The following is a 23,912-nucleotide window of genomic DNA, read 5'->3' as shown; positions in this document are numbered from 1 at the left end:
CCACTAATAAAAACTGGCAGTAAAATCAGAGCTTTTCTAAGAAATTTGTTAGACAGAATGGAGATCAAGGTCCTGCTTTTGTAAGAAATTGGCAGAGTAGGTTTGAAACATGAATACAAATATCAAAATCTGGGTGTGATGAGTTACGTATAAGAAAGGCAGGAAAGAGCTTATTTCAAGTTGAATTGTATGGCTTTCTCAGAAACACATCCTTGGTAATCTAGAATGCAAACACCTCCTTGTTCTACGAAATCCCAAAATGTCAGTATTTCGGGGTTAGTGGGAACTGCAGCGCAACTACAACTGCTCTCCGTTTTTACACCCGAGATCCTCTGTATCAGGTTAGTCTTTGGAACTCAAAATCAGGGGTTGAATTGAAAATTTCAGCTCTGAAATTGCCACTGATATATCTGACTGATTGTCGACATGTGGCATTTCCTAGCTGAACTTCATTTTCTTTGTATTAATAATGGGAATGAAAATGTGTTTCTCTCTGAAACTGTAATAATTAAATATTAATTAAGTATTTTGCTGTCATTTTGAGATGGACCAAGGCTCTCCGGCCTAAATCTGTCATATATAATAAATCTATTAAAATACCTTGTGAGATACACTGCATTTTACTCCTAGTTTAGGGAAGGAGGAGAATGGACAGATAGAAAGTTCAGCTGTAGGCCCATTTCAATACACAAGCTTAGGAAATGACTTTCTCATTAGATGTTCCTTATTTCAATTACTGTTTTAAACAAATTTTTCTTTTTCTATCAGAACACAACTTTGCAAATGCCAAATGATTGTCCTCCCTGCTACCATTTTACGTTCACAGAAAATGTAAAAAAGCCATTATTTTTTTCCTGTTTGGCATGAAGGGAAGTTTCCCATTCTTGCACAGCTCTGGTGTCACTGGAAGAGACCAGATGCACATTTCAAAACAAAACATTCATTGTTGAACATAATGATAAAAAAATGTGGATGAAAAGATGTTATATGGTTAGTTCAGTTAGCCTCTGCGTTGAACTATAAGCTCTGTATAGTTGTGCTTTACCATACTGAAACTTCACTAAATTGAAGCTTCTATTCAAATTACCTTTAATGTGGGGTTCTTAATAATAGTTTCTTGATGTAACTAGAACAATGAATGCAGTTTTGAGTTACCTAGTACAAATGCATTACTGACTTTCGGAAGCTTTGTTCCTGAACATAGTGAGAGAGTCAGCATGGTACACTGAACAAGAATTATTCCACAGTTTTTGACCAGGAGAGTTTTATTTCTATTAACAGATGCATTTATATGTGTAAGTATGCAGCAATATTTGTAGAATGGTGGAGACGTAGTAATGGGGTAACACAGCAATTTGGAAGAAAAAATACAGAGCAGAGTTTGTGATATTTTAGACAATAAAATATGCCTGTAGTGAGACAGGAGCTTCAGGGTGGAAAGCGGTTGTCCTGACAGCATGTGAAGACCATGGGTATGACCCTGCTGGGGATCAGAGGCCTGTCCAGCTCAGCATCCCATCCAACAGCCGGCATGGGAGGATGGCTGGAGGAAGAAGGTAAGAACAGGGCAAACGGTAATGCCACAGAATTCCTGCCCAGCAATTTGCAGCCACGGGAGTTCCAGAGCCAGAGGTTGGTGTCTTTATATTTAGTGACCTTTAACGGGTTTTTCTTCTGTGAAATTGTTCTGTCATCAATTTTGATTTTTGAACTTGTGTAAATTTTTAGTACCCACAACACTCGGTGGCAGAGATTTGAAGCCTTTATCACACTTTTTGTGAAGAACTACCTTTGTCTTCTCACAGGACTGCAGCTAAGCTTCTTTTCACCTCCTCCAGACCTGGAAGACAAAGTTTTCTCTCACCTTCCCTGTTCCACTTGGGCTTTTTGCAGGTGTCTGTAATATCCCTTCTCAGCCATTTATTTTCCAGACAGAAGAGACTATTTAGACATTCCCTGCGTGGGACCCATTTGGTGCTTCAGAACACTCTTTTTGGCCTTGTCTGTACCTCTGCCAGCTGCAGCATTTCTTTCTGAGATGAAGAACCAGCCCTCTACATGAAGCCTGAGATGCAGGTGCACTGGGAGCTCACAGCATCAGAGTGATCTTCTTTGCTTTGTCTGCCATTCCTTTGGTAGCAATTTCTGACATTCAGCACACTCCTTGGTGATCAAAAATTCATTCAACACCTGCATCGAACTATTATAAAATATTGTTCCCGAGCAGTCTGTTAGAGCACATCATCTCAGATGTGACTTCACTCCCAAGTGTGCAACTTTATATTTACACCAAATTTTATCTGTCTTTTGTTTTCTGTTCAGCGTGGTGAACTCCCTCGTCAGTTCTTCATGCTGAGTCCTCATCTTCACTTTCCTAACGCCATTATCCACAGATTGTCCTACTACCTTCTCCAGCTCACTCACCAACTCATTGAGCAGCACCAGTGTGAACACACCTGTGAAATTCCACTTTCCTTTGCTCTGAAAAGTAACCAGATATTCCCACTCCTTGCTGCCTTTCTTTAGACCTTCTTAGGAGACCATTACCTCCTTTTCCCTGGCAGATTATTTACCCTGAGAAAGGTGCGAGACATTTCCAAGAGTCTTTTAGAAGTCCAGGTAGAACACACCAAGAAGACCATCATCTTCTTCACACTCTGGCTAAATCCTTCAATGAAATCCAGTAGTGATCTGCAAAGTCTGACTTTCTGTTGACAAGCCATGTTCGTCCTTCCCCACCGTGTGCCTTACGGGGGATGTCTGCACCTTCCTTTTGACTTTTGGCTCAAATCTTGTCAGATCATCGAAGCTCTGGCAAGGGAATTCACACTCGCAGTGTGAGGGAGACACGAGGCTTCTCACAAACCAGGGTTTGAGAGGGTAAGGCTGATCATTTAGACACGGCCCGGGTCATCTTCATGAAGACCCATGGCTAATGGCTAGATGTAATCACATTAATATCATTATTTTAGTAAGAAATGCTTTGATTCTGCAAGCATCTAATCGCATGAATTTTATTCTAAGTGGTTCTTCTAGGGTGTGCAGCTGTCAGACTGTTCATATGAACTGCACTTTGAAACCTCCATGAGCTCAGTTGCCAACAAGACTAATCGGCTTTTATTGTGTTTAACTCAGTAGATTCACAGAGAACGATCCATCTTCCGCAGACTTACACTCTTGTTTATACATGTTACTCTCTGGTTTTGCCATCTTTGTATATACACACAGTGTGGTAAAATGAAAAATGTAGAAGGCCTGGTATGAAGATCACTCATACTTTATAATTGTATTTTTTACATTAAAAGTACCATCATCCTAATTAAACTGGCCTATTTTGAGGTGTGTGTGTGCCTGTGTGCATAGACATACCATCTGTATGCCCTAAATGTGTATATATTTATTTATATGTGTATATTTATTTATATGTATTATGCATGTACAGACACATTTATGTCCATTAAATGCATTCAGATTGTGAGTATTCTTTTTGTGCAGGGAGACCTAATGCAAAGAGTCAATACACTGTGATTGTAGCTGTTCCCATTTTCCAAATCAGATAAATTATTCACCAAAAAGGATCAGCCAGCTCTGGTAAAGCCAGGATTTACACCAGCAAACTGCTTTTGATCTACAGATTGCACGAAAAGACACAGCACAAAAGATGGCTGCGTTGCATCGAAGCAAAGAGCGTTATTATAGGATGAAGGAAGGAAACAAAAATAGACTTGACACACAAGTATTGCAGAAAGTTTCTAAAGTGGGAATTTGAATTCTGTGCAGGCAGCTGGGGGGGTGCTGCTGGGTGTTACCCGAGCCGGTCCCCGCGGGCTGGGGACCCTCCGCACGGCTCCTCCCCAGCGCCAGCAGGAGCCAGAGGAACAAAAATCACTTGGAAAGGAGCTAGAGAAAAAATCCAGGGTGAGAAAATGGAGCTGCAGTAATTTTCTGGAAGGTAAAGTTGTGTTCATTTGTTATTGGTTGTTGTGGTTTTGGTTTTTTGTTTTGTTTTGTTCGGTTTGTTTTGTTTGGTCGGTTTTTTTGCAAGCGCCTGCCCGCCACTTAATTTAAGCTTTGAGTTATGTTTTGCAGCAGAGGGAAGGAGATTCACAGAGATGGCGTCACTTTAGAAAAGTTTCCAGATTTTACAGAGCTTCTTGTTTGTTTTCTTTTTTTTTTTTCAAGGGAGGGGGGAGGTTGTACTATTTGTAATGCAAGTAGGCGATGTGGCCGAGATCTAAATATACGCCTGTGAAAACAGAGCCCCTGAGATAGCGACATGGATAGCAGAGGCTATTGTTAACTTTTGGGATTCCAATTAAATCCTGCAATGTTAAATATTTATTTAATTACTCGATACAGAGCAGGAATTCTCTCTGACTACACTAATGGAGTCCGAATAATACAATAAGGGAGAGTTTTTTCTGCTATCCCCCACTTCCAAATCTAAACAGCTATTGGCAAGCACAGGCTGGAATATGAACATTAAAGGACAAAAAGTCTCAGCTTTGTTTTAGGAGTTATATTTCAGTGGGTAAGCAAACTATATTGCATGTATTTTTCCGTATCTTCAGCTCAATCCAAACATAACATTCCAAAGGATAAAATCTGTTACAAAATAAAACCGACTTCGTGACAGCTGAACTTCTACACAGAGTCTAAAAATTATCTAAAAGCGCCTCGAGAATCTTAAATGTCATTCCCAAGATGCGGTGAATTGTAATTAGGGTTGTGAACTATTTTAGTGACAGTGCCTTACATGGGGCCCATCTAAGCAGCTGGTGCAAAAAGTTTATGAACTTTTTATTTTTTCCTTTACTGTGTGAAATATGAAGGTGTTCAGAAAAGAATAATAATCCTCATTTATTTCAGATTTGCCAAAATGTAATTAAAATTGAAACTGTGTTGTTTGCCTTTTGATTTTCCTCCATGTATTTCCTTTTAAAATATATGCCAGAGGACACAGCTAAAAGAAGGGAAAAAAATCTCATAAACAATAAAATAGTAAATGAAAAATAACATTTTTTATTGTGATGATGAGAAAAAAAACCCCAACCCTATTTTGTTATTTTCTCATCTTACTGGCTTCTCCAAAAAGTTTTAATTTTTATTTTAGAAAAGTAAATAGCTGGCAACACGCTGTCCAAAACCTGCACTATACTATGCCCCAAAGCACTTTAATTTTACAATAGCCATTATTATGATTGTATATGTAGATCTTGATACTGTAGAGGAAATTATTAAACCTAACTATTTGGTCATGAAGGTGGAAAAAAAGTTGTGTCCTTAAGTGTGCCAGAAAATTTAAATATAGGTTGTAAAGGCCTAGAGCCCTGTAACTTGGGGACTTGGGCAGGAAAACGCCCAGAAGGAGAAAGTCAGGTCCTGTCAGTTCCTACCTGAGAAAACTCAAGTCCTCTGCATTGCCATCACTGATTGTTTTGGGTTGTGAAATCCTGAGGTGATAAACTGCTCTTAGAAAGTTGGCTTGTGAGTAATTAAGTGTAGGTCTGGCTATTATAACCTGATTTGTTACTCATAGGCTAGGGTCACCTGCTGCCTCTTCTCTCAAGATACAGATAAACTCAAGGTCCTTTCCATTGGTCTAAGCCAAAAGGATCTGCATAATGAAGGAAGAGAGATTTTAGCGATGGGTATTGTTCAGACACATATAATGGGATGAATTACCTTTATCATAATAGGTACAATCATTGTAATAGATCACTTCTGGTTCAAACAGTTCCTTTTTCTTTTCCCTTTATTTATTTCTAGAAGAAATGCTGGAGGATGTGTACCTTTCTTAATTTAAAGTCTAAAATACTGATTTTACTCATAAGCAAAAGTGGCACTTTTTTAAAAATTTCTGTTTCAGAGTGTTTCTGTTTATTACATTCAGGCTCCTCCATAGAGTGGGTGTAACCAGGACAAGAATTTGGCCCATGATGTGAGCTAAATTTTCAGTGCTTCCACTATTTAGAGCTCCGTTGTGCTAAAAATAGTTTTCCTGTGGTTTTTACCATGGAGCCGCAAATACAAGTTTTCAGGGCACAGTTATTGTGGATGTTGGTCCCAACTACTGCTACAAGAAATGGAATTCCAGCTCCTGACTGTGTCAGCAGATGATGGAGTGACCTTAGTCCTCACTGTCCCAAAGCCAGGACGTGTCCCACCCAAATGCCAGTCACCTCCAAAAGGAACCATGCTCAGAAGGCAGCATGTGGGCTGGGGAGGGAAGAGCACTAAGAAAAATTTGGTCTGTGCAGGTGAAAACATTGAAGAATACACCCCAGAAGCTCCACGTTTGGCTAATGGTGTGGGACCTAAAACAAATGGTAGGGAAGGGAATAAATATTTAAGAAAACGAGACACAATTTTGTTCATGGCTAGCTTTGGGCAGAGTTTACACAAAAGGAAAAAAGCTCATAGCAATATTGTGCTTATACTAAGTAGAAGAAAGTTAAGATTCATTCTCTTTCTGTAGTAACTTTTTTGTCCCACTTCTACGGTCCAACTTCTCTGTTGTCCACAGGATTTGGTCTGGTTCTTGGAAACAGCTTTGAAGAGGCAGGGGCTCTCTTTCTTCTGAGTTTAGCAGTGGGTGTCAGACTCCAGAAAGTGTTCTCATAATGTGAGGTCATGTTCTAGGAATAGTTGAAAATCACTGATTCAGAAGAATGGGAGTACTACATGCTTCTGTACTGCTGGTGCAACGGTGAGGGCAAGCTGGAGATGGTCTAGAAAAACAGGAACACTGGAGGAATATTCAAAGGAATCGTGTCATTTAAAATTATTTTCTTTATCATTTCCTGTGTATCACTTCTTTTGAATCAGCTAGGGCATTTTTTCCATTCCTCTGGGAAGGTTTCCACCCCTCGTTGCCAGAACAGATCTGATTTACCAGTTCTCTGTCCTGACCAGGCTGTCCACAGGTGCCAATGGAAGAGGGTTCATACTCTGATACGGACTTTGCGCCAGTTCTTGGGCAAAGGCTTCTCTTATTAATTACTTTTTACATGTCTTACTCTTCCTGCAGTGACCTTTTGCCCTTCTTATGATTTTGCCTTTTTTATACGTTTTTCATACATTTATTTATTGAATTGCATGTTCCATCTTGCATCCTTAATTGACTGTCAGATCTGTCAAACTGGATACACCATCCCAAATATATTCACACTTTTATTTTGTAGAGTATGAAATGACACTGTTGAGTTGAAGTTACGAAACCTTTACACAATGTCTTTATTTCTGACATCTCCATAGATGTATCAGTACTCATGTACAAGTCTCATCTCATTTATTATTTCAGTCTAGCAGTTTTAAACTTGCTGGGAAGCATACCTTTGGCTTGTCCTTCCCTCCCCTGGTCTACAATTTCATGTTAACGTCTTTTATCTGTAGCTTCAGGACACAAGACTAATTCTTCTCTCCCGTTCTCTGTACTGCCGTGTGAGCTGAGTCATGCAAGGTACCAGAAGTGTGGCTGTAACAATAACAGGGTACGTAATTTATTCTCCTAAAATTCAAAGGCTGTGAGCCAGTGAGCGTAACTTCACAGGAGCCCACACTACCCAGGGCCTTGTAGGTAAACATTTTTAATATATTTCCTCCAGATGCTAAACAATTTGTTTTTCATTTCCTGACACATGATGTGATGTACACAACGTTTGTATTGCCTTCTTGTTGTTAGGTAGCCACTTCTCATGTACCATGCTTGCTCTCAGCGTGCTGTTAATTGTGGGGTTATTTCAGAGAACCTGATGGTCAGAGTGAATGCCACCGGCCTTTCCACTTGCTGAACTCTGCTCAAACATAACGCTGTTTTTCTGCCTCAAAAATATATGTAAAGGTATGTATAGTATGTTAGCCCCTCCTTAGCCTTTCCCACCCTGAAGCTTTTCAAACAGGGATGGCATGTTCCTCTCTTCACTGCCAAAAAAAAAAATTCCTTTCTCAGCATTTCCCCCTTCCCCCATTTCTGCTCAGCTGACAGCTGTGAGTGGGACTGTCTTGAGCTATCCTATCTGTTTTTCCCCAATCCTGTTTTTCAGCTGGATTGGATTGAAGTGCCCAAGCCATCTTTGACACTACAGGAATTTTTTAACATAAAGCGGCTTTGCAAAAATAGACATGGTGATTCTTCATACATACTTATATATAAAAGTAAATACATATATATATATATATATTTAACAACATTCTCCCCTCCCAGCAGTTTAGAAAGTTGATAGAGAATTAAGTTGAACAATGCACTCATTTTAGAAGTCACAGGAAGGCCAAAGTTTCATAATAAAGCAACTTTTTTTCAAGACTATTTCCTTATAATTCAAACAATACGTTTGATTTTCAAACTATTCATTTCTAACCAAACAAAAATCTTACCAAAAATACAGGGATCATATTCAAAACCTGGAGAGAAAAATCAAAATAATGTAATTTAAGATACTTGTTGAACTTCATGGTTGCTTCTGAAGCATGCAAGGCCTGATACAAACGGGTGGTAGTTTTTCTGTTGACTGTTCTGTACTTTGATCAAACTACAAGGTTATAGCTGCCTCCAACATAAACATTTACAGTCACATAGGTTTATGAGTTTTCTCTCTTCATTGCCACCAGGCTGTGCACAAAGGAATGTGACACAGGTACTTGTACTTTCATTGACTTTACAAGGCAGGACTAAATCTATAAACGTCTGCAGTCGCCTCTGCAGAATCTGAACAGACAATTAATAATTAAAATATTCAGGTAAGCTGGTCATTTTTCCTGGGATTACCACAGCTGCATATTCATATATTGTTAAAATCCAGGTTTGCCAACGCTAAAAGAGGATTGATGGTTCCATGAGTTGTGAAATTCATAAATTCATGAAATCATGTGATATCCGGAAACTCTGTTCAGGATGCCTAAACCTTTCATTGAACTTGATACATTATTAGACTGGACCCGCTGGAGTGAGGCACTAGAGATTTATGTGATGGAAACCACGTATGAAGTAGACAGTGGTGGAAGTGATGTTAATTTTTTGTGACCTTAAGGATACACAGAATTGTATAATTAGATACCGAAAAGTTTTTTTACTTTGTCCGTAACTCTCTCCCATTGACTAGAAGGAGATAACTTGACTTCAGACATTGGTGTTTGCCCATTCAACATTAGTCTGTGACAAAATGGGAAAAAACAAAGAGGAAAACAATTTTGCAGCTGGTAGATCATCCTAATTACCATACTCCAAAACAGTCTGTGTATTGTGCTTAAGAATCACTGCTTTCTGAGGAGTGGTGTGCTGCAAGCAGACATGCCAAAATTGCCTGCAGTTTTAACCTGAGAACATTTTGGAAAACTTAGAGTTTTCTTTGTCCTCTCCCACACATGAACACCTTCAGCTTTCCTCATGACTGGAACTCTAAAATCCCTGCAGGAGGAAGCTCATCAGAGCTCTGTGCTGTAGCTTCATCCAACAACATCCAACTGTTTTGTAACTTCTCAACCAGAGAACATTTTGTTTCATAGAGACATCATGGCTGGCACATGAACAACACCTAAAATGCCTGCTGCCAATTTGTTGTTTGTTACTTGGTTTATTAATTAAGTTACACAAAAGATCTGGACAAAGACCAACAGTATTTTTTTTGTCCCATATTTTGGACTGCCTGGCCAAAGCAGAACAATTGCTGGTGCAGAGATACACATGAGTCCCCAAAGGTTCGCTCCATTTTGTGACTAAATCACACCAAAGCTTTGCTGCTTCACCGCCGTTGTGAACTTTAGTAGAGATGCCCCACTGGGCTATTAATTAACTTCTGTATAGATCTGATCAGAGCACACTGGTGCTAAAACCATTTGTTTACATAAAAAATAATCAAGAGCCACATAGTTTTGAATCAGAAGACGATTTCTTCAAAACCCAAATATATTTGAAATTTAAACTTCAGTTTGGCTCACTGAATGTTCTTCCCTGTTTCTACAAACTTTACATTGCTTTTTCTTCTTTTTTTTTTTTTTTTTTTTTTTTTTTGTTGCTGTTTTACCTTCAATTTACACATGGTATCTCCTGTGGTTTCTTTTTAGCCTGATTATATATGTATTAGTATATTAGTACATATACATAAATATGTATATATAAAATCACTTTTCATTACATTTGCTCATTTCTAATTTTATTTTTCCAAAAGGATTCTATTTGATATCAAGATTCAGCTGGCATGCCAGAAGATGCAATTGCAGATTTTTAACTGCTCCAAGACAGAATAGTTACATGTCTTACAACAGAGACACGAATTTACATACAAACAATTATTTTGCCTTGTATATCTGTTCCTAAACATTTTTTTGCCAGAGAAAGAAACTTTTCTGTAGAAATTCTGCAGTGGATCAGACTAGGATTCAGTTTAGTTCAGTAGTGTGTCTGAAACAGGCTCTGATCAGCCTCTGAGGAAGGCAGCCTTTGGGTTATGAGGTAATCTTCCTGTAGAAGTTTCCTCTTAAAATCACTTTATGGGCTGAAGTGTGAAGTACTTTCCCCTAATTGTGGATGTTCCTGTTACCCATATAAAGCTAAATTCCTCAATGCCATCAGAGTTTGGGCCTCACTGGTGCTTTGTGGCGGGCAGTTCCACCTGCTCGTGAATAGATCGAAGAAGAGCAGAGCAGTTCAGCCCTCCACACGTCGCTCTGAGGTATCTTGTCTTTTGTACGGGCAACAAGACTTTGCCAGTCCTTTCCTACGATGAGAGGCCTTAGAGCAGACAAGTCATTTTTGTTACTGATTGCAGTGGAAGTAAGCACATTCTTCAGATCTAGTGGAAATTTAGGCCTTTGGACTTCCAAAAGCCAGTTGTGTATTGACAGCAATTTAAAATATGAAAACATTCTGACATCAAGTCACCATGTGGAACCCAATTCTTCTTTCATTTGCCCTCACATCAATCAATTTACATAGTTAAAAACTACGAGAAACCATTATGCCTGCAGTGTGCTTAATCAAGGTCAGGCACTGTCATGGCGTGTTGGAGATGGTTTTGCCCCAGTATCTCTCTGAAACTTTCTTCTGTGCTGTTCAAAAAATAGCTTTGAGGAAACAGCAGTCATTTCCACTTCATGCAATGAGGGCAACCATGAGAAAAGCAGAAATTTGTCCCACTATATACAGTATGAAAATCCTCACCCATACAGCCCTTTCTAGAGTCATTCCTAACGCTGCTTCTTTTCCTGAAGCTTTACCGTGTGGTTTTAGTCATGTACTGCGAGACGCGGCCACCCGAAAGACCTCAGCACCGCGGATAAAACCCAACCTGTTTCACAAAACAACCTCCGAGCACAAGGCCCGATGTCACGGGCCGCCAGCACACGACCCCGGGCAGGAGGGGCCGGGTCTCAGCCCCGCGGCTCCATGGCGGGCCCGGGTAGGCCCGGGCTTTCCGAGCCTCCGCCTGACGGGGTCACGGCAGGCCCGCGCTGAGCTTCAGAAACTTTACTATTGCTCCATCTTCGCGTAAATTACTTTTTCCACAAGCAAACCCGAACGCTTCGCTTTTTTTTCTTTTTTTTTTTTTTTTAATTTTATTTTCTTATGCGGTTGCAGGTTCGACACCCCCCAGGCCCTCCCCGCCGCGGCCGCTTCCTCAGCGCATGCGCGGCGCGCAGCCTCCAGCCCGCGCTCTCCCCCCGTCGCGCACATCCGGGTCCCGGCGCTGGCCCCGCCGGCGCCGCCGCGCCGCTGTCCCCTCCGCGGGCTCCACATAAAGTTTTGTTGCGAGCGGGCGGCCCAGCCGGAGCCTCCTGCCTCACAGACACCGGGCCCCGTGTCGCTGCGTCGGGGAGGCCGCCTCGCTGCGTGCCGGGTGGGTCGGGGCGGAGAAGGGGAGGGTGGTTGGGGACGGCGGGCTGGTAGGGGCGCTGCGCTTCGGATTCTCGACCGGGGGGGAAACGGGCCCTTTGGGAAAGTTGAGGGGCTGAGGCCACCCCGGCTGCGTGGGCCCGGTGCTGACAGACTTTTGGGGCGTCCCGGGCCGGGGCTGGCGGGGGGACGGGAGGGGGAGGAGGAGAAGGAGGAGGCCGGTAAGCGGCGTGTGGAGGAAGAAGCAGCCGGGGAGGGAAAGGGGGGCGCGGGACCGCGCTGCGGGTCTGTGAGAACACGCTTCGTGCTGATAAAAATAAGTCTGTGCACGTAACTGTAGGAACAAACTGTTGCAATGCTAATGAGAGACTCGGTGGTTTATGCCTTTTTTTTTTTTTTTTTTTTTTTAATCGAGGAACTCTGCTCCTAACTGGGGCAAGGCCTGACCAAACGAGAGGGGAAAGTTAACAATTCCACACGTTTCAAACCCGTCGGTAAAGAGGCGATGTCAGGGCACACACACCTTGGCCTTCGTTGTGTGCATCCTGTCCTGACAGCAACCTGACAACAGATGGACCGCTTAAGCAATTTAGAATGGCAGTTTTTGTTTTCTGCGGGTTGTAAACTTAATACAGGAAATATGGTCTTGTGGTTAAAAGCACAAGACTGGATATCAAGTGATCAGTGCTCTGGTCCATTTGTGTAGTGTCTGGTGTGACTTTAAGTTGATAAAATGAATATTTCTCAGTAAAATGAGGTAGGGAAGAACTGTAGTAATTGAATTAATAGGTTCAAAAATAGCTGTTGAGTCTTTTGGTGGAATCTGTAGGGATTTAGAGGCTTTGATGAGTGAATGACTTGAGCTCTCTGCTTCAACAAAACCTCCAAGGAATAACTGTCAAAATTTGCGTCAACCCGTAAGTTTTGTCTTGCTATGGGAAATTAGATTGTCATTATGTTGTGTTTTTAGATGAAATCTCTTGCTGGTTTGTATCCCTTTCTTAATTTCAGATAATATACCTGCCATGTGTGGCTTTAAAATATTGAAAACTGAAACAAGTGGTGCTCATTGCAGATCTCATTTACGGAAGTTCTGCACAGAATATCCTTCTAATATTTTGAGGGATCACAGAATTTGATTGAAGAGAAGGCGGGGAAAGGTGCAAACACACTTCTCAAACACGCTTTTGCAGTCACGTGCCCATGCTCTTCAAAAGCTGTAATACTTCATGAAGTTGGCAGCTGGTGGTAGTGGAAGTTAATAGAAGCAGCAAATAACTTAATTGAAGATGTTCATAATTAGTATGTTGTAACTTTGGAGAATGCCTTGTCTGTGTAGGGTGCTGTTGGATTTAATGTCTTAATCTCTACCATTTGATAGTGGTTTATTCTTACCTCTGATATTAAAATTTTGTTCACTTGGCCTTGAAATTGCTGCTAAGTGCTTAATGGTGCTTATTTTTGCAAAACAAAACAAAACTCCAAGAAACCATGTGCTTATTGGGCTACCTGCCTTTGCCAAACTTTTATTTTCCTTTAAAACGTGAAGAAAATACATTTAAGAGAGGAATTTTCTTACTTTCTAAAGACAGCTTTCCTAGTGGAAGCCCAGGATGGACAGTTGTGATGAGGATGAGAAAGGGGAAAGGAGGAAGAGGGGCTTCCTCTGCATTTCTTTTTCTTGATGACAAAAGATCACAGCAAAAGGACGTGATGCACCCTACAGCTGTGCTGGGTGGTTGTTGTGTGAGGTTTGGAGTTTTAACCTCTGATGGAGCCTAAAGGAGCTATAACTGTGGATCCTGTACTGCCTGGTTATTGTTACGAAGTCAGGTTTTTAATCTTGCACCTTGAGTGGATGATCTTCTGTGCAGAGTTTTCATGGTGATAGAACATTATCAGAACTGCAAGAAATTCTCTCAAGATGGAGTGCTCGAGCTCTATTAAGTGTAGTTTGTGTTTTTGGGTGCATTCAATGGTCTTTGCCAATTATGTTGTGATCTTTAATATTCCAGAGGACACTTTTAATTTCCTCTATATTTTCTTTTTAGTTAAGACCTCTTTCTGTTGCTCTTGGCTGAATTCTATACCTGCAGAAATACTGCTGTGGCAGTTCTGTGCATGTCCCTGTATCTTCCTTCACTGCCAGTTTCTTTTTTATTAAAATGCAAGATTCTTCGAACTTCTAGGATAAATTCGCTAAAATTAGTTTTAATGTATTAATGTTTCCTCTTTAAAGAACTTTAAATGATTTTTAATAGCAATATGTAAGAAGCTCATGCTCAGAATTAAAACACTTGTTCTTCTGTGATCTGAGAACACTTTAGGTATTTCATGGCTAAATTTGATAACTCGTTAAAAGCAAGTTGATCAGTTAATTTAAGACTTTTGCAGTTATCATTAGCTGCAGTTCAAGTTCCTGCACTGTTTTCTGGAGGCCTTTATAGCTGCGTTCCTGTGACCACGTGGAAAAGTTTGGCTGGCACCTCAACGTGCTTGACCAGTGTGGGTTGGCGAGGTGCGGAACGCTGCCTGCCAAGTCTGTATCCCTGCTGACCTACCACCAAGGTTGAGCCTGCCAGGACTGTCATCCTTGACAGAGGATCTTTGTCAGAATCGCTGCTACTGATCCACCAACTATGAGGTAGTGTCTCTGAATTCTGGGTCAGTGGATGTCACAAACTGACAAATTTAGAATACTTTGCCATTCATTCATTCTGTGGAAGGGGGAAAAAAAAAAAAAGCTTGCTGAATTACTTTTATCAGTGTTCCCTCCAAATCCTGTAGCTTTTGTAAACTTGTCAGAGTCTTAATGCAGTTCAGTTGGAGTAGAAGTGTATATGCACACATATATACATCTTTATTTTTCTTTCCCTCCTTTAGAGCTTTAGGAAAGTCTATCCAGTCCCTGCTTTCAGGTTACACTTCTTGTTGTCAATTCAGATTTTCAGTGGCAGTATTTAGGGTCTTATTCTTTAATTAAAGTCTTGCCTACGAGCATCTAAGTTTTGGAAGGCTTTGTCCAGCTTGTTAATTTTTAACATAGAGTTTTTGAAAAAATATGAAATGTCCTTTTTTTTTTTCCCCCCTCCTTTTTTTTTTTTTTTTTCTCCAAGCGTACTAAGGTCATTCCTAATCACCCACTTGCCTGTCCGTGTCCACTAACCTGCCAGTGGAGGCATGGGCTTTTGTTGTCATGTTTAGTGAAATTTGGTGATGCTCTTGTATGCAATTTTAATTAAGAAATAGATGCTAAATTCTAGGTATTTGCTGTGCTTAGAGTAGATCTTAACCTTAAAAACATGAGGCAGTTTCAGAGCAGACTTTCAGATGTGCTGCCTGCTCTTGATGATGGCATTTTTCAGCATAATGCTTCTGTTGGAAAGTGCCAATTAGCTGAAATAGAAGTGTGAGAAAATGCACGGTTCTGACAAAACACTTAGGGGAAGAGATTTTCGTTCTAAGAAGGAATTTGTAGTTTTTGAGAACTTCTACAAAAGCTAATTGCTCAGTAATTAGAGTTGTTGCAGAGGCTGGGGCCGCTGTGAGCATTGGATTTTTTGTGTTCTAAGTGGATGCCTTAGGAAGTAGATACTAACTTCTTTAGGCTTAGGAAGTGTTTGGTTTTACTCCTTTCCTCTGTATCACAATTAAATTCAAATTTTGTCATGATGTGAAACAAATTCAAAACTTTGTCCTTTGGTTACACTTTTTCTGAGGTTTTCTTGGCATCAGCTGGAAGTGAGGGTGCTTTTGAAATGCAGTGGAGTTCTATTAGTGAACTCTTTCGTGACATAAATCATTATCACTTGTATTTTTTTTAACAGTGATTTTTGAGAAGACTTTGAGAAAAAACAGAAACATTGCTTTTACAACCTGGGCTCTATGGCTTTGATGCCAGTTCTTCGATGTAGGATGTGTTACATGTTGCTTGTGCTTGGCCATGTCTGAAGTTGTCAGTAAATTTTTTGTTTGGAGAGCAGTCACGCACAGTTAGTAAGATTGGTGAGGAGACTGGACAATTCTTCTCTGTTCTTGTTTACATATATTATTAGTTAGAATATATTGCCTTACAAGGCATGTTTGAAGCAAAGAAATCTAGTGTTAGTCTAAAGCATTTATCATAGGTTTTGGTGAACTGGATGTGCGTTTGGATATGCAAGCCCAGTTCTGATGGAAATACCGCAAGTTCCTTTTTGGTATCATTCATAAAATCTCCTTTCATCTTTACTTGCACTTAAGGGGAAGAGGGGAAAATGATGAGTTAAAGTTGATGTTCTTTGAGTAAGATGTTGCACAGAGTAATTGAAAGATTTTTTTGTTGTTGTTAAGTCTGTGGTAGTGGTAGGGAACGTATAGGCCCTTTGAGTTTATTGCCTAAATTCTTTAACCACTGTGTAACTTTGGAGTTTATTTTGTCCTTGATGTACATGGAGAAACTATGGAACCAATGTTTCTTTTGTATTTGTCCTCAAGAAAACGCTCTGATGAATGCCATTACATGGGACCCTGTGCTAGGCTACAATGTCAGATGTAGACTTGGGAAAATAATAATAAAAGCCAAGCAGAATCCTGCACAATTCCTGTCAGGAAACTTATAAGGAAAGAAGGACCTTAATAAACCCAGGTGAAATTGATGTGTGAGATTGTAATTTTAGGTAGTTTTAAAGAAAATATTGATAACTGAAGGTAGTATGATATGCTGTCTTACACTGTAATTGAGTTTCTGAGCTTTCTATATGAGTGTGTGATGTGTTAATGTGTGTATGGAGTCAAAATACTTGAGCATTTCTAAGTTTGAAGGGGCAATAAAGTCAGGCACGAGAACTGACTGTAAAACACAGTTTTAACTGTGAGTCTGCAGCAGCTCGAGTGAACTACCAATTGTGTAGCTACTTATAAGTGGTGGTTTGTTTATGTTATGAAATTGAGTCTCAAAGCAGCTTCTAATCATGAGCAGGGATGGTCCTTGTTTCAGATTGCGTATGATGCTACAGGAAGCTTATTTAATTTACAAACAAGTAAATTAAGCAGGAAAAGAACAGTGCTTGTACATTTGCAGTATAGGCTTAGTATTGACAGTAGGAAAGAATGAAGACCAGTAGGTGTTACCCATTTTACTCTTATGCTTGTGAAAAGCATAATTCATTGCTGCACTACTCGGGGCGATGGGCTGCTTGGATAATGATACTTTAAATTTAGATTTTGCAGGTGGGAAATTAGTTTGGAATCAATGGCAGAACATTTTACTTAAAAAATGCATCTCGTTTAAATAAATACACCACACATAATTTTATATTGATCTGTTCTGCTATGAGTCCCACTTAGGCCCTTTTAGCCGGAAGAATCTTTGATAGCAAATGAAATTAATCTGCTAAATTTGCCTGTTTAATATAGTAGGGTAAGAAAATCTTGGAAGAGGAACCAGAAGGTCTTTGAGTTGCTTAGAATTGATGATGGTAGGTAGAAGACAGTGTGTTTCTCCCATCATTCACAAATGAAATGTAATTTGTAAATTCTACTGTTAACCAACTTTGTTTATATCTAGCTGGCCTGATGAGGTATTAAGAAGGGGTTCAAACAATGGACCTGTTCACACAACTAGTTTCCTTCCATTTGCTGTAGTCATTAACAAGAACTTTAAATAATCCCTGCCCCAAAGTCTAACTCTGATAGAGAGATTACTTCCTTTCATATTCATCCATTAAAAACCCCCTCATGCTACCCCATGTGATGCATTACACTCACTCCTTAAAGAGCATTTGTAACTGTTTTTTTTAAATGTAATAACATGTTTTTCAGTTCAGGTTCTCTTGTAGCTCAGCTGCAAAGTTACTTAATAAAAGAAGGTAATGCATACTAGACCCTCTGCCTCTTAAGGAAATTTAAGGAAGCTTTTCCCCGCCACCCCCCATGAAAGTTATTACCAGCTGCATCTGGAATTGGAGCAATATCACTAATTTGTGCAACACTATTAATGAAAATGTGACTCTTTAAAGCATTTGTTTCTGTGCTTAGATCTTACAGTGATATACTGTTGTACTACCATCACAGCTCATAACATGCACTTTTAAAGCCCCAGAAAAATTTGATTGTAAATATAGATGATCTGGTCAAGTTGTACCTAGGAGATGTCATGGTTAGTTAGAAGCCTTTCAAAAATTACATGCTGAAATGACATTGAATGCAAGTAAATGTTCTAAATGGAGTTGATGCCATTTATTCAGAAATTTTAACACTCTACAAGAGTTGCAGTTTTTACGTGAAAAGGTTTGGTTTGTAGATAAATGCCTGAACCTATTGCTTTGTTACCTGAATAGCTCCAAAGAAGGGAATGCTTTTAGCCTAAAAATAGTTCATTAATCTTTTTAATACTACCTTGTTGTATTCCAAAAAAGCAAAAGCTGTAAACCTTCAGTATTTTTGCCTTCCAGAATTAACTTCTGAAATGCCTGTAATGAGAGAAATTCAGTGTTGTTTATATGCCTCAAATCCTATTAGTTTGTTGCAGAGTTTCTTTTTTGCCCAAGCTGGTTTTCAACAGGTAAAAATACACTTCAGCATAAGAGTCTTGAAAGCCTCACACATGGCCAGAATGAATTTACAGTAAATTCTATTGGAGTGTTCAACTTCAACAATCTTGTTTTTCAGTGGTTATGGGACAAGCATGAATGTGGAAACTTTTTTTTTTTAATAAGTTGCAACCATTTTGATCAAATCTGTTACAGTGCTTCTGGGATACTTGTTCTACTACATTTTGCTTGATAGGTATTCAGACTAATGTAAAGTTTTCAGAGCTAATTATGTTATTCCAAGCAGATTTTTTTTTTTTCTAAAATCATAGTTTATAGGACAGAATCTCTTATCAAAATTCTTTTGATGTTTGCCCTACAAATACTAGTTGGTGCAATGCATCTTTTTAGTAGAACTGTTCAGCTTTCGTTGCTTTTAGTTAGCTTGTTTATTCCACAAGCATACTTGCGGGTAAATGATGTTGAAGTTATGTACAACCAGTAAAATTTCATTCCTAGGTGTTACATGTTAGTGTTGTGTTCAAAATACTAAAAACAAAACCCAAAAAACTTGATCATGGAATAGCATCCTAGATCTGTAAGCTTGATTGCATGATATAGGTGGGGCAGATGTGATGGAATAGATCAGGGTGGCAACAGTCGAGACATTTTTAAAAATCTTATTAGAGCTCAACTTAACTGTAGAAATTTCTAGTGTCTTCTGCCTTGATGATGCTTAAGATTCTTTGAAAGCATAGCTGAGAAACAGAAATAGAACTTTTTCATTGTCTTCTTGCTGGTCTGAGATAATAGGTGGGTTCATTTCCTTTTTTAGGGGTGTGAGCAACTGCTGATAACTTACAGCTATTGAATGTACCCGAGGCTTGGAAGTTAATTGCAACTATGAACAGCTTTTACTTTTTAGAACAGTAAACTTTTATTTGCAGTAAAAGAATAAATTTAGTCTGAGTTCTTGGCCAAGTTTATCTCCCTTTATGTATTTCCTGTTACTTTGAAGGGTGCAAAGGTTCTCGTGTGTAATAGTTCTAGGGAACTAAATTTATACATAAGATGCAGACGTCTTTATTTCTGAAGAAATAAGGTGATACATAATTGGTGCTGTGGTTGTGTTTTTCTTTTTGTGTTTGTTTTTTGTTTGTTTTCAATAGGGCATACTGAAGCAGAGAGAGACTTCTTTTAATTTCTTTTGTTCATTTTGGTTTTGAGAGCTTAGGAAGAAAGATCTTCAGTTTTTCTGTTTGTTTTGCTTTTCCCATTTTTTGTGTTATTGAAACAAAGCTGAATGATCACATAAGTACCAATAGGATTAAGCTACTGCATGGAATAAATGGATTTTTATTTTTCCTGTAAAGGGTGTTTATAAGTTTTTAAACTTACATTCTTCATTTTAGCAGAGTGTCTTTCAGTCTGTTCTCTGCTCTCTTTGCCTCCCTTCTCCCCAGTAGAAAAATCTAGAATGATTACATGTGGCATTGTAGGTGCTTTGTCTAGGGGATGTTTGCTGTATGTTTGGCTGAGGATACCTAATATATGGTTCTGTTACAGGGAAGTACCCATGTCTGAGGGAGCTTGTAAATGTGCCTAGACACTTAAAAAAGCCTTATCAGATGATTTTTATTTAATCAAAGATGGGAGGAAAAGAAAAATCCCCTTGATTAAAGGTAGCAGTCTAAGAGAAGCAACACAGAGGCACTTAAATCTTGCTTTCTCCCCACACACACACACCCCTTTTTCTCTTATGTGCAGATTTGTTGTCTCGGGGTATGTTAGGTGTTCTAATTCACCACGGTTTGTCAAAAGTTGAGAGACAATGTTGTTTGGCAGTCTCTGTAGCAAGAGAGGAAGCATCTTTTGTTATTGACATCCTTTCTCTTAGCTCTGCTCTTGCTTTTTGCCAGCTGCTCATTGTCTATACTTGCTTATTTAGTATTCACAAGGGATTTTACAAGTTCTTATCAGTTCGTTGCCACAGCACATCATTTCCTCTTGTCATCGTTACTTCTTAAATTGGTGGGGGAAGGATTTGCTTTAGAGCTGGGGAGTGGTAGAAAACACCACCATTCATGAGCACTGTTGGAGCTGCTCAGCTCTGTTCTGCTCCTCTCCCTCTGAGGCAGTTTGTAGTAGAGGTCACATTTCTCCTACTTACTCTGCCGTGCCTTTTCTCCTCCTCCCCCTTTTTCTGGGGAAAAGAAAATGTTTGTTTGTTTTTTTTCTTTTTTCCAAAGGCTAAAAATATCCAGTGCTTCAAATGTTCTTCTTAAAAGATATAAGGAAGTGCAACATAAAAATAGTCACAGCTGAAAAGGTTGACCACCTTCTTGAGTGGCTGGGGAGGGGCTGGTTTGAGATTTTTATTAGTTATTCTTAATTGGTTTTTGTTTGATTTTCTTTGTGTTATCTACAGTTTCTTTCTCTTTTTTAATGCTTTTGAAAAAATATTGGGTGCCTCAGTAGAGCTCAAAAACAAATAGATACTTTAGCAATTTTCCTTTTGGGAAATAAAAATCTGTTTGAGAAGCTGGGTACTTCCATGAAGTACTGACTGTGGAACTACAGGTTCCACTGTGCCTGTTCACTATTTCTTCAAAGCAAGTAGAAGTTTTCTGGTGAAGCACTGTGACAGGGATATACCAGTTTCAAAGCATATTCTCCAAGCCTGTCTTTTGAAGGAAACTTGCAGATTTAAGGCATGTTAACAGAAACTGTGCTGTCCCGTGATTGTGCTTTTCTTACTAATCAGTAATGCAAGAACTGGGGACTTCGATCACACTTTACTTTATTCAGCTTTGGGATCAGGTCCTAGTAGTTCTGGGATTCTGTTTTGAAACAGAATCAGGTGCAATGGCTAGGGTTGAAACAGGTGTTCTTTTAACATCTGCCTTTTTGTTTTACCATATTCTTGTTTACTAATTCCTTGTTAACTTATCTTTTTAGTAGGACTAAATTGGAAGAATCGATCATTATTTTTGATCTGAAGACGTCACTGGCATCTATATGTTCATTTGTCAGCCTCCAAGAAATAATACACCTCATCTATGGCAATAACTGCTTTTGGTATACACTGACATTCATTTGAAAAAACAAATAAACAAAACCAAAACCCAACCAGACAAAACATAACAAACCTTTTGAAGACTTGTGTCAAATGACGTCAATGGCCAGTTTGTTCTCCTTTACTAGCCCAGCTGTAAAGCGTCTGTTGGGCTGGAAACAAGGAGATGAAGAGGAAAAATGGGCAGAAAAAGCTGTTGATGCTTTGGTAAAAAAGCTGAAAAAGAAAAAGGGTGCTATGGAAGAACTGGAGAGAGCCTTGAGCAGTCCAGGGCAGCCTAGCAAGTGTGTTACTATCCCCCGCTCTTTAGATGGACGACTTCAAGTTTCTCACCGGAAAGGCCTTCCCCATGTAATTTACTGTCGTGTTTGGCGTTGGCCAGATCTACAAAGCCATCATGAGCTGAAGCCATTGGATATTTGTGAATTTCCTTTTGGATCTAAACAGAAGGAAGTCTGCATCAATCCATACCACTATAAGAGGGTGGAAAGCCCAGGTATGTCTATCTAAAAACTGAACAAAATCTCTTGTTCGCTCCCTTCTCCTCCTCCAGTACTGTATAACAAGTTATACATGGTGTATGGGAGAGTTTGGAAGAGGAATGTTCAATGTGTACTTTCCTAGTGGGGTTTTGCGGAGTTGTGTTGTCCATTCTGTACTAGCTGTTTTCCCTTGTGGTAAATCACACTTTTCCCACAGATTTCTTAAGCTTGCTACCCTTAAAGTTGGTAGCAAAGTCCTCATTCATAAGAAAATAGGAAAGTAGTAATCAGAAGACTTTTACTTTCTTTGAGAAACCTGTTTAAAAACCTCAGTCCTTGCAAGGAGGTTGGTAGCCTTCTTTCAGCGGCTTAATATTTAATCAGTGAGTGACATGAATTGAGGAGATGTTAAAAAAATATTCTAGGGTGCAGTGTTCCCCATTTCATTTCCCATTAGCAGGCAGAAGCGCTGAACAGAACTGAGTGATGATCAGTTAGAACAAGGTACCTACCAAATTTGTGTCAGGTAACAAGGCTACTGTTAAGGCATGTTGCCATGGGAGAAGGTGAGGAGGATTGTGGTTATGAGTGGGAGAGATGAATTATGTTGCTCTGGAAAACATAGCGAAAAGTTGCTTCCGTTGTTCTACAAAATGGTTGTAATTCTACTGCAACCGGCTCTAGTGCTCAAGTGCTCTACTGTAGCACTTGAATTCCAGACTCCAACACTCTTGAATTTGAAAGTTAAAACTTCAGCTTAGCAATAGTTACATGTTGTTGTATAGATTTTATTTTTCCTCAGTGAAAATGACTACATGTAACTATATAGTATGACTATAATAAGATACACTATATTTCCATTTTTACTGATTTGATAATGTACACATACAGTGGGTTTGTCACTTCTAAACCTGTACTTGGGTACATGCTATGTCGTGTTTAAAAACAAACTAAAACACACCAAAAACCCACGAAACAAAAACCCCACAGACAAAAATCTACTTCCAGTAGCATGAGATAGTAAGTGTGGTTTTGCTCTGATTTTTGCAAGAGTAAAGATTGAGTCTTCTCTGAAGCATAATGTAAAAAAATAGAGAGGATGGAGTAAAGGCATGACAGATGAATACTGCCCTTTCCACCTCACCTAGTGTTGAAATTTTCATGATGAGCAGAATAGCAAATTATTTGTATCTCTTTCCTTCTATCTCAGTTTTTAATGGAAGTTTCTCTGTTTTCTGGTTTGTTTTTTCAGTTCTACCTCCAGTGTTAGTGCCTAGACATAGTGAATTCAATCCACAGCACAGTCTACTAGTTCAGTTCAGGAACCTAAGCCACAATGAACCACATATGCCACACAACGCGACATTTCCAGATTCTTTCCAGCAGCCCAACAGCACTCCATTTTCCATTTCACCGAACAGTCCCTATCCGCCTTCTCCAGCCAGCAGCACTTACCCCAGCTCCCCAGCTAGCTCCGGACCATCTAGCCCATTTCAGCTACCCGGTAAGTAAAGCCTAAATGTCAGCTCCATAAAAATAATTGAAATGTCACATGCCATTGTGACATACTACCTCAGGAATTTGTGATAACTTGCAATAAATTGCTTTTCCATTTGCATCTTCAGGGGTTTTCTTCCTAGTTTTGTCACTGGTCAGAGTTAATTGATATAGTTTAATTTTTCCAAATGTTTTTTGTCCTGGATACCATAGTGGTGAGTTATTTTGCACAGCTTCAATGTAGAGTACCTGATACGTACTTTGGAAGAATATCTGACACTGAAAGGAAAGCAGATGTAGGAGGAGACTGAGCAAGAAGTTCGTTGGTGTCTTCCTCTGAATAAAGACACATGCGGCCTTTCACTGGAAAAAACAGAGCAAAGTTTTGATAGGAACTTAACAGATTTGGGTGAAAATAGGGGAAAGAAAATGAAGGGGCAAAGGAAAGAAGCCTTATTGAGTTTGTGTGGTTGTTGGTGTGGTTTATAAAGTAAAGAAGTTAATAAATAATTTAT

General features: G+C 39.5%; 1 protein-coding gene across 5 annotated transcripts in view; it reads left to right on the top strand.

The window, feature by feature from the left end:
* The first annotated feature begins 3,657 nt into the window (after positions 1–3,657).
* Positions 3,658–23,912, top strand: part of SMAD5 (SMAD family member 5) — a 29,608-nt gene continuing 9,353 nt past the window's right edge. The window contains exons 1-3 of one of the 5 annotated variants that reach the window (XM_065848813.2): positions 3,658–3,952; positions 21,304–21,914; positions 23,153–23,404. In XM_065848813.2, coding sequence (XP_065704885.1) covers positions 21,512–21,914; positions 23,153–23,404 — 655 coding nt within the window. In that variant the 5' untranslated portion in view covers positions 3,658–3,952; positions 21,304–21,511. Of the gene's footprint in view, positions 3,953–11,651; positions 11,835–14,092; positions 14,475–21,300; positions 21,915–23,152; positions 23,405–23,912 lie in introns of those variants that run through there. The other 4 variants (XM_065848811.2, XM_065848812.2, XM_065848815.2 and 1 more) reach the window with 4 other exon arrangements.

The sequence above is a fragment of the Patagioenas fasciata genome, chromosome 14 (assembly GCF_037038585.1).
Source record: "Patagioenas fasciata isolate bPatFas1 chromosome 14, bPatFas1.hap1, whole genome shotgun sequence".
Taxonomy (NCBI): Eukaryota; Metazoa; Chordata; class Aves; order Columbiformes; family Columbidae; genus Patagioenas; species Patagioenas fasciata.
This window is presented reverse-complemented; position numbering and strand designations above follow the sequence as displayed.